Genomic DNA, 15420 nt, shown 5'->3' with positions numbered 1-15420 from the left:
TTGGTAGTTTTCCTGTGTGTGTGTGTGTGTGTGTGTGTGTGTGTGTGTGTGTGTGTGTGTGAGAGAGAGAGAGAGAGAGAGAGAGAGAGAGAATGTTTATCCACCTCTTCATCTGGTTTCTTACAGAGACCAAAGTGAGACCAAAATAATATAAGGAGGTAGATAGATAGACAACTAGATAGACATAGACAAAAAATAGATATAGACATAGGTAGACAAAGATAGATATAGACAGATAGATATTCGAGAAAAAAATAATATAATTGTAAGGTCAACAGAAAATACGGTATACATCGAAACAGAATATATATCTCCGTCTTTCTGGCGCACAGGTGCCAAACCCGTCTTCTGGTCTGATGGACTACGCCACCACGATGAGACCCGAGTACCACCAGGCCATCATTGACCTCATCCACCACTACCGCTGGGATCACATCATTTACCTCTACGACTCCCATGACGGTCAGTGAGCACGGCCTCCTTTTTACCATAGTTACCTCTCCCTGCATCCCTTTTTTTTCAGCTTTTTCCTTCCGCCACAGGTTGCCTACTAAATTATTTTAGTACTGCTTCTTCAAAATTTACCTCTACGACTCCACGACGGTCAGTGAGTCTGCTTTTTTTTTTTTTTTTTTTTTTTTTAATAGTTGCGGTACCTATTCCAACCTCCCGTTTTCATCTGTTTGCTCCTGCTACTGCTTGCCTGATGAATTACTTTATTTTCGCTGCATTAAAATTTACCTGTGCTACTCTCGCGACGGTCTGTGTTCCTGTCGTTTAATACAGTTAGCTCTTTCAGCCTCTTGTTTTATCTGCATTTTGTTCTCGTTTCCTGCTGAATGGTTTAACTTCCACTTCATCATTTACAGATAAGATTCCTTCCATGGTTACTGCTCTTGCCTTTTACTATTGCTTTCTCTGATCAACCTACCGCTATTTTGGTATTTTTTCTTGTTCATTTTTCTCTCTAGGCACATTATATTGATGCTCCGGATATATTTCTCTCTGTCTCTCTCTCTCTGTCTCTCTCTCTCTGTCTCTCTCTCTCTCGCACAACACTAGCTGTTTGCAAATTCCGTATACTACAGCTTTATAAACACATACACAAAGAGAGAGAGAGAGAGAGAGAGAGAGAGAGAGAGAGAGAGACAGAGAGACAGAGAGAGAGAGAGAGAATAATACGCGTTCCCCCTATTCGTACGATTTCAACCAAGAGGTTGCCATCTCTTGAATATAGTTTATTATTATTATTATTTTTATCATTATTATTGTTATTATTATTATTATTATTATTATTATTATTATTATTATTATTATTATTATTGTGGATGTGATAGGAAGCGTTAGGAGGAATACACTGAGGTGGTTTGGCCATGTGGAGAGGATGGAGGGTGAAAGACTGACGCAGAGAGTGTATGTGAGTGAGGTGGAGGGGGGAAAAGGGAGGGGGAGGCCGAGGATGAGATGGAGGGATGGGGTGGAGAGGTACATGAGAGAGGGAGGTGTGAGTTGGGAGCGGGGCAGTGAAATGGCGGGGGACAGGGCGACGTGGAGACCATGTGTTTGTGGCCACCCCGAACGGGATTTAGGCGTCTGGCAATCGATAGATAATAATAATAATAATAATTATTATTATTATTATTATTATCACTACTACTAACTACTACTGCTATTACTACTAGTACTACTACTACTACTACTTCACACTTTCATTCTCCACTCCAGCTTCCATCAAATATTAAATCCCAATTATCAGATTCCTCACCACTTACTTCACTAACTCCGTGTATTCTAATCTGTAATTACTCACCTAGTCTAGTCACTTACATTCTTCATCATTCCATTATTCAGTGTACGTACAGTCCGAGCCAAAATTTCGATTAATATTTCATCTCTTGTAACTATCACTTTCTTATGCTGGCTGACATTCCTAAGGTGAGAGAGACTTGAGTATGTTTCTCTGCCTGTTGTTATCTTCACCTCTGTGCGTCTCGCTTTCTTGTGCTTGCTGATATTTCCACGCGGAGAGGGTTTTGGTGTGATTCTCAGCCCAATATTTCACATTTCCTTCATACTTTCATCTGCTGGCCAATATTCTCAAGATGAAAAAGCCTTGTTTAGTTCCACTGTCTCATATCACTTCTTATGCTTCTCAGTTTTTTCATCTGGCTAATATTCCTAAGATGATGGGGGTTTGGTGTGTGTGTGTGTGTGTGTGTGTGTGTGTGTGTGTGTTTGTCAGATATTTTACCTTTTCCTTCTAATTTTCCTCTGCTGGGTAATATTTCTAACACGAGGGAGGCTTGGTGTTTCTTGTCCCCTAATGGTTATACGATGAGCCAGGGGGGATTAGATACAGTGGTGTAATGGGCACATTTTGCTTCATGACTGTATTGCCAGTTCTTATTCAAAATATACACTAAATTCAATTAAAATGATTCCATACGATGTCTAATAATTCAGGTACAGTCAGCAAATCCTTCTCCAATAACCTTTTGTGCTTCACCTCCAATCAGCCAGCAGATCTGAATCGTCTTCACTCTTATACCATTCCCTTCATTAATCTGTTTTCCAAACCAGCGCCATCCGTCATCAAATTCTGATAATAATCCCTCTTAACTTTGCTCACGAGGTTCATTTTAATTAAACGTAAGTCACTAAGTGCAGTGTGCTTGCACTTACTCGTAATTATAACATCCTCGTCAGTAAGCTATCGTCCACACAGACACGACAGGTCACCAGTTCGTCATTAGGTCAGTTTATCTCACGAATGTCTAACCTGCCTAATTGCCAATCAGTAATCTGTCTGATCATGTACTGTTTTTTTTTTTTTCGTTTCAGTCAAAGTACAGTCGTTCATAAATTATATCTCTCTCTCTCTCTCTCTCTCTCTCTCTCTCTCTCTCTCTCTCTCTCTCTCTCTCTCTCTCTCTCTCTCTCTTTCTCTCTCTCTATCACTTTTCCATCCTCTAATCTCGCCTCGTAAAGCTTTAGTCTCCTTTTTTATCATTCTTCTTTCCTTTTCTCTTTTTCCATGCGTCCTTTTCCCTACCCTATCTTTTCCCCCCTCAATCCTGTCTCTTCTTTCATATAATTCAGTTTCTTCGTACTGTTTCACGCCGCTGTTCCTCCTGCTCTTCCTTCCGTTTCTTTCCTTTTCCTTTCTCATTTCATTCCTCCTTCCTCTCCCTCTCCACGTCTTCCTTTCTCATCTCCATCACCTCCAAAACTCACTTCTCTCTTTTCTTCCATTCCTTATTCTTTTTCTTCACTTCTCGATTTTTTCTTTTTTCTTTCCTTTCTTGTATTTTTCTCTCCTTTCACTCCTTTTTCCTCTCTAATATCTCTTCGTGTAACTTTCTTTATCTTTCCTATCTTCCTCTCTTTTCCTTCATTTCATTTTTCCCTTTCATTGATTCCATTTTTTTCTCTCATCTCCCTCATCTCCAACCTATCTCCAGCATCTCCAAGCCTCCCTCTCCCATCCCGCTCCAGGATTCGAGCCCCAAATGATGCTCTGCCACTGATCCCAGGGCACTCCAGAAATATATATATGTATAGAAATGGCTCGCATTGTGACCAGAAGCGGGTATTTGTGTCTGGAGCAGTATTGTGTGTGTGTGTGTGTGTGTGTGTGTGTGTGTGTGTGTGAGAGAGAGAGAGAGAGAGAGAGAGAGAGAGAGACTAAAGCCATAACCTCCCCTCCAAGTAGAGTCCGAGGGAACAATATCAATCCAGGCCAATGGACAATAGCACTTCCCCCTCCCCCTCTGACTTTCCTCTCCCTCCGTCTGCCCTCGCCCTCCGTCCCACCCTCCCCTCCCTTTTTTCTACAGTATGATATGTTACTTTTATGCAGACACTTTTTGTCTTGCTTTTTTACTGATGCTTCTCTTCACTGTTTTTTTTTTTTTTCTTCCATTCTTGCCTATTTTTCTTGTTTTTTTCTTTTTCGAACAACTATCTTCCTCTTTTTTATTCACATAATTTTTCTCCCATATATTCCTTTTATCATCTCTTTATTCTGCTTTTCTCTCACCCTCCAGTTATCTACTCCTTTCCTTCCCCCACTCATGCTCTGTCTGTCTGTCTGTCTGTCTGTCTGTCTGTCTGTCTGTCTCTCTCTCTCTCTCTCTCTCTCTCTCTCTCTCTCTCTCTCTCCTTGTATATTTACTAAATGTGTTCATTAACTATTAACTGTTTCACCATTCCCTTGATGACATTCCCATTACCATTCATTCACATGCCTTAGCCCTCTCTTCCTCTCCCTCTCCGTCCCTATCTCTTCCACTCTCTCCCATTCCTTCCTTCTGCCTCAGATTCTATATATCGCTGTTATTACTGTTGCCTCAGGCTGATCTGGATGTGAGCTCGGTGGACTGCAGGCTGAAGTTGCCCATCTCCTGCACTCCACCTTCTTCCTTTCAGAGGATAGGGAGGGAACAGAGGAACCTGTGTATAACCAGACAGCGTAGCCTTCCGGTTATATCTATGTCACCAAGTGAAGGCTTTCTCCAGCAATAAGCTACATATATAAATAAATGAAAGAAAAGCATTCGGGAGCCGAATGCTAATCGCCCGCCAGAATATGCTGTTGGCTAAGTCCAAGATTACACCATGTCTTGATACCCTGAAGGTTTTATGTTGATAGCTCAAGCCGTTCATGAGATATAATGGTGAGATAAAAACTAGTTGACCTTTGGCAGCCATTTTGGTGACCTTGGCCTTGACCCCTAGTGCCCGTTTTCCAACTCGTCCAAGATTTTGGCCATATCTTGATACCCTGAAGGTTTCATGTTGATAGCTCAAGCTGTTCATGAGATATAATGGTGCTAAAGGCGGGCTAGTTGACCTTTGGCAGCCATTTTGGTGACCTTGACCTTGACCCCGAGTGCCCATTTTCCAACTCGGCCAAGAATTTGGCCATATCTTGATACCCTGAAGGTTTCATGGTGATAGCTCGAGCCTTTCATGAGATATAATGGGAACACACACACACACACACACACACACACACACACACACACACACACACACACACACACACACACACACACACACACACACACAGAGGCGGGTAAAAACGTTATCGCTCCGCCTTGTAAAGGCGGAGGGATAGTAAGACTAAATCGTGTGAGAAGCCGTCGTCGGAACTTGCAGAAGGCATGAACGGAATTCCATACAATTGGAGCAGAGTGTGTGTGTCCTATTTATGAACCAACGCTGTGTGTGTGTGTGTGTGTGTGTGTGTGTGTGTGTGTGTGTGTGTGTGTGAGAGGGTGTAGGTTTGCGTACGCCCGCAGTTCACCAATACACTCTTTTTAATTTAACTTGGTCTAAAATTCTCCCTCCCAGTCGAATGCTGAATTTTAACAATAGATTAACACCAGAGTGCGATACTAATCACGAGGTGCCATGGAAAGAACGTAGAGCGGTAGCATTATCTAAGCCACTGGTACGTGAAATAACCTACAAAAGAATGAAATTCTTGGCCAAGCGAAGGTGAAAATAGTATAGATTACGTTCATGGGTTGGAGGATGGGATGGGTGTGGATGAGGGAGAGGAGTGGGGGTGGATGGGAATGAGGATGGGACTGGGAGAAGGAGAGATATAGAAATGAGAGAAGGAGGAGGAAGAGAAGGTAGGTGAGGGAAGCGGTGAAGTAGGAGAGAGAGGTGGGAGGGAAGGAAGGGTTGGAGAGACGAAGTCAGAGAGGGGTGAGGACGGATGCGGGAGAGGGGAGGATGGGGGAGAGAAGTAGGGAGGGAAAGGTGGGATAAGGAGGAAAGAGAGGAGGGAGGGAAGTAAAGAGGGGTGGAGGTGGATGGAAGAAAGGAGAAGAGGGGAGAAAGAGGAGAGAAGAGGTAGGGAGGAGAGTACAGAGGGATATGGGAAAGAAAGGAAGTAGAGAAGTAGAGGGATTGGGGTGAGTGGAGGAGAGAATTGTGGAAAGGGAGGTAGAGAGGTGTGGGGAGGGTAGTAGAGAGGGATGGGGAGGGGGGGAAGAAGAAAGGGGAGGGGGAGAAAAAGAGAGGTGTAGAAAGGGACGTACTAAAAGATGGGGAGGGCTGCAGAGAAAAATAGGGAGAGAGGAAAGAAGAGTGTTGGGGAGAATAACAGTCTTAGGGGATCTGGCAACCTCTAAATGATCTTATTATGCTTAGGACACACCTCTGGCAGTGAAGTAGCTGGACGGTCTCCTTTAACACATATAATACAGTGATCTCCATTGCATTTCATTGACATTCCAGTCAGACGGTTATATCTACCTTGCCATCACCTTAAGGGGGTTAAAGTCTTCATTACCCCTTCATTAGAGTAACTTATTTTTCTTTTTGATTCGTGCCACTGTCAGATGAATATTTTTAGATTTTGGAAACGATTTTTTTTTTTTTTTACTAATTCGTCCTACATTAATTAATTCTTCCTGGAACCAGTCATAATTAGGTTTTAGAAACACAAAATATTTTTCATTTTAATCTCTACCACATAAATAATATATTTTTATTTTTTGAATTGATTATTTTCTATATTTTTTGCATGCGGTAGATAAACGATAACAATTACTTCTTTATTCATAGCTCTGCCAGTCATATGTATTTACCTTGTTGAGAAAGCGTTTGAGTTATCTTTTTTATTTTTATAATCATACTATTGCATTTAGTTCCAGGATCTCATATGGAAGGGGTTAGATATGTTCCTAACTGGATACTACGATATACTGAAATTAATTGTTGTGCTTAACGCTTTGAATTCAGTGGCTTATTTTCTTTCTTCATGCTAACTCCTCAAATTTATTCAACGGTTTTACTTTATTGATGTTTTTTTTTAATTCTCTCTTCCTCCAAACAATTTTCATCAACGATTTTTTGTATGGTCTAAGGGGTTAATGAAGACAATATTTATTCCTTCGAGGTGGAAAAGTCTCCCTTACTTTAATGTAATGGTTTGGTGGCAGGAAAATAAACTTAAAAATACGTCACTGGATGGAAAGGCCTGAGTATTTCTGTACGATGATAAAATGTTGAGAAATTAGTGTGTTCCGTAAGAGAGAGAGAGAGAGAGAGAGAGAGAGAGAGAGAGAGAGAGAGAGAGAGAGAGAGAGAGAGAGAATTTTTAGTTTTTATTAAATTGTAGTAGTTATCTGTTGACATCTTTCGTACAGAACGTAGCCTGTCACTATTTTGCCTTCTGAGAGAGAGAGAGAGAGAGAGAGAGAGAGAGAGAGAGAGAGAGAGAGAGACTTTTTATTAAATTGCAGCAGTTATCTGTTGACATCTTTCGTACAGAACGTAGCCTGTCACTATTTTTGAGAGAGAGAGAGAGAGAGAGAGAGAAAGAGAGAGAGAGAGAGAGAGAGAGAGAGAGAGAGAGCATGACTGAATACAAGAATTATTAGAGCGCAGGCGTACGAGAGAGAGAGAGAGAGAGAGAGAGAGAGAGAGAGCATGACTGAATACAAGAATTATTAGAGCGCAGGCGTACGAGAGAGAGAGAGAGAGAGAGAGAGATGAATGCAAGTGGTGGTGGTTGTGGGCTTTTTTTTTTTTTTTTTTTTTGCCTATCGACCATTGAGGCCGGAGCCCCTGGTCATTAAGGCAAAATTATATATATGTATATACATTGACACATATATACATCTATATACGAACATATATACTGTATGTACATACATACATACACATATCCATGCATATGAACATACACACTTTCATCCACACGTACATATATATATATATATAATAATTTTTATTTTATTATTATTTTTTATTTTTATTATTTTTTTTGTAATTTTATATATTTTTAACCTTATATTATTTATAAACAAAAATGCCCTAAACTAATCACCTAACAGACAAATTGCTAACCTATACTAAGTCCTAAGAGACAAATAACTAGACCTACAGTAATGGTATAAAAGCCTCGACCAAGAGAACACCATCGACTGCAGATATGTAATGCCTTTCTACATTACATACCTGCACTCATCACCTGGTGACTGTCAGTCGAAGCACAACCTAATACAGGGGACATCAATATATGAAAGGGAACCAGAAAAGTCAGGAACAGTTCCATATACGTCAGCTGTCGTCCCTAATTAGAATAACTTAAGCAAGATGGTATAATGTATTTACATAATTTATACAAAAAGTAAAGAACCTCGCCCAGCAGACCACCATCGACTGCAAGTGCCCAATACCTTCCTATATTGCACACTTGCACTCATCAGCTGGTGACTGTCAGGCGAGGAACTTGGCTTAATGTAGGGGACATCTATATTAGAAATAGATCAGTGGGAGGAGGAACTATTTCAAATATGTCAACTGTCAACCCTAATTAATATTACAATGTATACACATTTACCGTTGATAAAAACCATAACCATACAGTAAAAAAAAGTCACATCACTCTGATCAGTCCGGTCTCTCTCAAGAAAGCCATCAATTTATCAGTCATAACAATGTCCCCATCACCCAGGATGGTGGAAAGGGTGAAGGGAACGTCTGCTGCGCCTCAGTAATTTATAAGTGAAGCACGTTCACGAATAAATCGCCGACAGCGCAGGATGATATGACTGATAGATAACACCGCATTACAGATGTCACAGTGCGGTGGGAAGCGTCTTTCCATATAAGGTTTCATATGTGTTAAAATGGTGGCATTTAGCCGTAACCGTGCCAACACATTTTCTTCCAGGCGACTGGGACGGTTGGCAGTGTCCCAGTCGCCCAGGTACGGCTTACAAGTTGGAATATTTAGTCTGGTCCACTGACCTTGCCACAGAAGATCTATTGATTTCTTTCCGAGAGAGAGACTCGACCGTAGATCACGAGGAACGTCCCAAGTCTCCTCGAGCTCTACAGCTGACTTTGCAAGTAAGTCAGCCTGCTCATTGCCGTAGATACGACAATGACCAGGCACCCAGATCAGCGTGAATGACTTGTTGCATGAATGCAGCTTATTAATAATGTGGCCCTGGATCTCGTGCGAGTCCGTAGTGCAAGAAGCAATTGCCTGAAGGGTTGATTTCGAGTCTGAAAATATGACAAATGAGTCATGCCTAGAACTGAGAGCATAGTCTATGGCTTTGTCAATAGCAAAAAGTTCAGAGGTAAACACAGATGTATGAGTCGGCAACCGATACCTGAGGGCACATTCAGTCGACCACACACTTGCACCCACACATTCACTCGACTTGGAGCCGTCGGTGTACAAGTGATGGGACCCCAAGTGACGAATTATGATGTTACGAAACAAGTGGTGGACCTCCGCCTCCGGCGCCTTGGCCTTTGGTGCTGGGAGCCATTTAACATCAACAGTAAAGCCGGGTGGCTCCCAAGGCACTATATTTTTTAACGCCAACTTGTCACAGTCACTGGGGTCCACACCAAGCTCCTGAGTCAGTAAGTGGAGGCGAAAGGCAAGTGGCCAACGCACCCCCCGCAGAAGGTTGTGGTATTGACGCAGGGGGGTACAGGCCACATTGCCGATGTTACTTTTCCTATATGTTCGAAGGCCATAGGACCAAGCCAGGTGGTCACGGCAAATATGGAGGGGAAGCACATTCGCCTCCACTTCCATACGAGCTACACGGGTACACCGGATGGCTCCAAGACACATTCACAAACATTTATTCTGTAGCACATCCAATCCTTTCAGCGTGGCATCGGATGGCGAGCCATACACCTGTGCGCCATAGTCTAGCTTCGATCGAATAAGGGACTTATACACCATTAATAAAGATATTCTGTCGGCTCCCCATGTAGTACCGGCTAGGTACTTAAGGACATTTAACGGTTTATCACAACGAGCAAGCAAAGTATTAACGTGAAGTTTAAAATTCATTCTGCGATCAAAGTGGAGGCCCAAAAAATTTACAGAATTTTGAAAAGGTACCGCTTGATTATCCAAAAATAAACGCAAATTGGGGACGTTGCGAGTTGTAAAAACTACAGCAGCACACTTATGGACGGAAAACTTAAATCCCCACTGCAAGGCCCATTGGTGGACAGAGTCAAGGGCTGCTTGAATCCACCCAGCCGAAAATTGTGCATTACGGGGGGAGTGCCATGTTGCACAATCGTCAGCATAGAGCGAGTATTTAAGATTCCTGGAGATGGGAGCTGATGACAGAATATCATTGATCATAATACCAAATAAAGTAGGACTAAGCACACTTCCTTGCGGCACCCCGTTTTCCTGGATAAATATATCCGATGTTACGTTATGGGGCAATTTGACAGAGAAAGTCCTGTCCCTTAAGAAATTTGAAATAAAAATAGGTAAATTTCCTCTTAAACCATAAGCATAGAGCTTCATTAGTATACCGTGTCGCCATGTCATGTCATAGGCTTCATGGATTTCCAAGAACACCCCTATCATGAATTCTTTATTGGCAAATGCCTCTGCAATACAATGCTCCAAATTCATTAAATGATCTAGTGAACTTCTGTATTTACGGAAGCCACATTGTTGATCATTTAACAAATTCTTCGACTCTAAAACAAAAAGAAGCCTATTATCAACCATTCGTTCCATGACCTTACATAGACAAGATGTCAACACAATAGGACGAAATGGAGTGGGATTCATAAGACGACCAGCCTCTTTGGGTATTGGTATGACGTGTGCAAAGTGCCATGAGTTTGGGAACGTTCGAGATGCCCAAATCTCATTGTACAATGCTAACATCTTAATCAGGTTGTCCTGATTAAGATGCTGGATCATACCATACGTGATGGTGTCTGGTCCAGGGCTGGTGTCTTTTACAGGATTTAAGGGCAAGGAGCAGTTCATCTAGCGTAAACTCTTTGTTGTACGGGGAGTCTACGTCTTCTGTGGCAAAGTCAATAATCTGTAGCTTTGCCATGCGTTTATTATGTTGGAAACGCGGGTCATAATTGGCTGAGCTACTTACATGAGAAAAACTCCTGGTGAGGATGTTAGCAACGTTCATAGGCTCGTCATAGATGTTATTATTTACTTGCAAGGTGGTAATGAGGAAGTATGGGCCTTTATTATTTAATATTCTTATGGTGGACCAGACTTTACTTAATGGTGTTGTACGAGTCACCGTGGACACAAAGGACCGCCAGGAGTCACGTTTGGCCCTTCTTATTATTCTCCTTGCCTCGGCCTGTGCCTGTTTGTATGCAATAAAATTTTCCTCGTTGGGCTGACCATAAAAAATCCTGTATCTCCTATTGCGTTTTCTTAATGCTTGTCGGCAATCCGGCATCGACCAATGTGCTATATGCTTCGCATGAACTGTAGAAGTCTTGGGAATAGCAGCCTCAGCTGTGTGTAATATGAAAGTAGTTACATTTTCGACCTTAACATCTATGGTCTCCCCAGATATATCTAAATTGGCAATCCTTGAGAAGGATCCCCAATCTGCTTATAGTTAAATTTTGGAGGTGGAGGGTCCAAAACAATGTCGCGTGTTTAAGAAAGACAGATGGGTAAATGATCACTTCCCAAGGAGTCGTCATAAGGATCCCATAAAAAATCTTTATGTATACCAGGGGAGGCCAGAGAAAAGTCAGTGGCCGAAAAGTTACCAGTACGATCATCTACACGAGTCGCTCTACCATTGGTCAGAAGACAGAGGTTGAACTGTAGTATTAGGTCGGCTACTTGCTCCCCACGACCATCGATCCTCAAGCTACCCCATTGATAGTGATGGGCGTTTAACTCGCCCAACACTAACTTATTGCCAGGAAGATGTTCAAATAGTGAATGTAAAGCATCACTGTCAATGGGGTAGTGTGGAGGACAGTACAGAGAGCAAATAGACAGATACGTGTTATTAGATTTTACTCTGCACGCGACAGCTACCAGAGTAGAATTTAGAATCACTTCCGTTTGTGAGTGTGATTTGTGTGTGTAAATGGCAACTCCGTGACCTTCATATCTTCTATACGAGTGGTAGTGTTTGAACTGTGGAGGATCAGGATGATCCTCCAGGCACGTCTCCTGTAAACAAACGTCTGGCTTGTGTATAGAAAGCAAGATTGCTATATTGTGTAACTTATTCCTAATACCTCTACAATTCCACTGTAGTATAGTGAATGCAGCGATTTAAGATTTTCGAGGGTGGCCAGTGTGCTTAGTTTTTTTATGCCCCCCACGGCCAGGCGAGTGGCTACCGGGGGAACCTTTCCTGGTTCTTGTTCATGGAGGCTTCCATATTTTCGTCAATGACAAGGCTCCCAGACTCCACTGAGGAAGAGCTATTCTTTCTCTCCCTCGCTGGACCAGGAGCGGGATGGACATGAGGACGTGACTGCATAGTGAGGGTGGTTAAATTAATTTTGTTAGACTTGTCAGGCTTCTGTTTTGGTCGCGCTGACTGCGAAGGAGCAGCGGCAGCCTGAGAGTATGATGTAGCAACAGGGATGTCCGTCAGAGAGTTGGAACGTACAGGAGGCTTAGACTGAGAGGTAGGGCGTGGGACATGAGGAGCGAATGTTAGGTCAGTCTGTGTCTCAACGGTGCACATCACGGGATGGGACACAACCGCCGATGCATAGGAGATATTAGGCATGGGAGTTGCATGCAACCCCTTCACCTTCTTCCTAGCATTGTAGAACGAAATGCCCTGTGTCGCTTTTACTGTGCAGACCTCCTCCTCCTTCCACTTGGGACAAGCCCTCGAGGAAGTGGAGTGAGCATCCATGCAGTGAAAGTAGCACTCAGTCTCGGATGTACAGTTGTCAGCAGAGTGACCTACAGCCACGCACTTGCCACACACGATGTTGGAAGCCCGACAATCCTTTTCATGGTGTCCATAGAGCTGACATTTTGAACAACGAAGGGGGTTCAGGATGTACGGTCTAACATTTACAATTTCGTATCCAACCTTCACATTGGCTGGAAGAGATACTTTGCCAAAAGTGAGAACAACTGTTACGGTCTTCGTCCTTATGCCTTCCGAAAATCTTGTAATAAATCTGGCTTCTATTACATCTTGCTAAGCAAGTTCCTGTACGATTTCTTCCTCCTCCATAAGCACAAGATCCCTGCAGGTGATAACACCCTTGCAGGAATTCATGGCGTGCAGGATCGTTGTCTGGACATCGTAACTGTGGAACTTCCTCAGTTTCAGCAAGTCCTTTACCTGGGCAGAATTTAGAGTCTTTACCAAGAGATAGATGAGAATGGGAGTGCGTTAGTGGACATTTGTGCTGGGAGGGGGTTGGTGATAGCCAATACCCTCTTCAGGCATAAAATGATCCACAGGTATACATGGCGAGTGATGAGAAGGGTGGGTCGTGAACTGAATGAAAGGAAGGCAATGATTGATTATGTGTGTGTGGATGAAAGGATGCGAAGATGTGTAATGGATGCAAGAGCTCATAGAGGTTGGGAGAGTGGACTTTCTGACCACTACTTGGTGGTGGCCAGAATTTGAATTCAAGTAAGATGGAGGAATAGAAGAAGGGAAAGACGAGAGGAAGGAGTAGTTGCAAGGAGAGTGGAAAGGTTACAAGAGGATGAGAAAAAGGCAGAGTATAAGAAAGAAGTGGAGGAACGATTGGGCAAATATGAATTGGAGCAGATGGGAGACGTGGAAGGTATGTGTAGGATTTTTACAGAAGAAATATGCGCAGCATGTGATGTGGTGTGTGGAAGGAAGAGAAGACGGAGGGGGGGTGCAAGGAATAGCGTGGTGGACTGAAGAGGTGAAACAGGCTGTGGCACAAAAGAAGAAAGCATACAATGAATGGGTGAGAAATAGGGGCGTGGAAGAAGTTGAGAGGCAGAAGAGAGAGTTATATGTAGAAAGAAAGAGAGAGGTGAAAAGATTAGTAAGAGAGTAAGAAGAGAGTGGATGAGGAATTTGGAAAGAATTTGAGTGTAAAGTGGAGGGACTGTAAGAAAATGTTCTGGAAAGAGGTGAAAAGAGTAAGACAGGGTGGAAGTGAAGTTAGCAGAGGAGTGAAAGATAAAAATAGTAGATTACTAGTGGAGAAGAGAGAAAAAGTGAGCAGATGGAGAGAACACTTTAAGGAATTGTTGAACATAGAGGATGGAAGTAATGTGAGTATAAGTGGCTGGGGAATGGCTGGGAGAAGGAGGGAGGTGAGAAGACAGGAAGAAATTAGTAGGATAGAAGTTGTGGAAGCAAGGAAGAAAGTTAAATCGGGGAAAGCCCCAGGAATTGATGGAGTGTGTGGTGAAATGCTGAAGCATGGGGGAGAGATAGTAGTAGAATGGATGTGGAAGATGTGCAGATTGGCCTGGGAGGAAGGTAGAGTCCCGGAGGATTGGAAGTCAGGTATAATTATTCCCTTGTACAAAGGAAAAGGGGAAAAAGAAGTGTGTGTTAATCATAGGGGCATTTGTCTTCTTAGTATAATAGGAAAAGTGTATGGTAGGATACTTATTGACAGAGTTAGAGAAAGAACAGAGAAATTAGTTGGAGAAAAACAGGGAGGCTTTAGGAAGGGAAGAGGTTGTGTAGATCAGATATTCATTCTTAGATCTTTAGTGGAAAAGTTTCTAGAGAAGGGAAAGAAGTTGTATGCAGCTTTCATGGATTTGGAGAAAGCATATGACAGGGTGGATAGACAAGGATTGTGGAAAGTGTTAAGAATATATGGAGTAGATGGGAAGTTGTTGAATGCTGTGAAGAGTATGTACGATGGTGCGAAGGCTGCAGTGCGTGTGGATGGTGAACTAAGTGAATTTTTCTCTTTAAAAGTTGGGTTGAAACAGGGATGTGTCATGTCTCAATGGTTGTTCAATCTTTACATGGATGGGGTGATAAAAGAGGTACAGGGTGGGGTGGTGGATGTTGGAGTGGCCCTGGTGAGAGAGGATAGTGTTTGGAAACTCCCTGTACTGTTGTTTGCAGATGATACTGTGTTGTTGAGTGAAGACGAAGGGGAGCTGCAAGGCTTGGTGGATGAGTTTGGGAGAGTGTGTAAGAAACGGAATCTAAAGGTGAATGTAAGGAAGAGTAAAGTGATGGTCTTTGAGAGAGGTGAAGTCAGTGAATGTACAGCGAGGTTGGATGGTGAGGAATTGGAAAATGTGAGTACGTTTAAGTACTTGGGTAGTGTGATGAGTAAGGATGGAGGTTTGGAGGGTGAAGTGCGTGAAAGGGTACAGCAGGGAAGAAAGGTTGCTGGTTCTTTGAAAGCAGTGATAAGAAACGGGGAAGTGAGCATGGAAGTGAAAAAGTTACTACATGACAGTATTGTGATACCAACTCTAACGTACGGAAGTGAAGCTTGGACGTTGTTGGAAGGACTCAAGTCAAGAGTGAGAGCAGTGGAAATGAGTTATTTAAGAGGAGCCTGTGGAGTCACATGGAGAGACAGGCTGACGAATGAAGATATAAAGGAGCGTTGTGGTGTGGATGTGGATGTGATAGGAAGCATTATAAGGAACACACTGAGGTGGTTTGGCCA

General features: G+C 42.8%; 1 protein-coding gene across 1 annotated transcript in view; it reads left to right on the top strand.

Annotated features, from left to right (window-relative positions):
- The window catches only part of LOC145395764 (glutamate receptor 1-like), a gene marked incomplete at its 5' end in the record, with an annotated part of 589675 nt that overhangs the window by 312197 nt on the left and 262058 nt on the right, over positions 1-15420 (top strand). The window contains one exon of the mRNA XM_080269331.1: positions 333-462. Coding sequence (XP_080125457.1) covers positions 333-462 — 130 coding nt within the window. The remainder of the gene's footprint in view (positions 1-332; positions 463-15420) is intronic.

Source organism: Coenobita brevimanus, chromosome 1 (assembly GCF_032717465.1).
Source record: "Coenobita brevimanus isolate Jiangsu-jjx chromosome 1, ASM3271746v2, whole genome shotgun sequence".
Taxonomy (NCBI): domain Eukaryota; kingdom Metazoa; phylum Arthropoda; class Malacostraca; order Decapoda; family Coenobitidae; genus Coenobita; species Coenobita brevimanus.
Note: the sequence above shows the minus strand (reverse complement) of the source record. Positions and strands in the feature narration are given on the sequence as shown.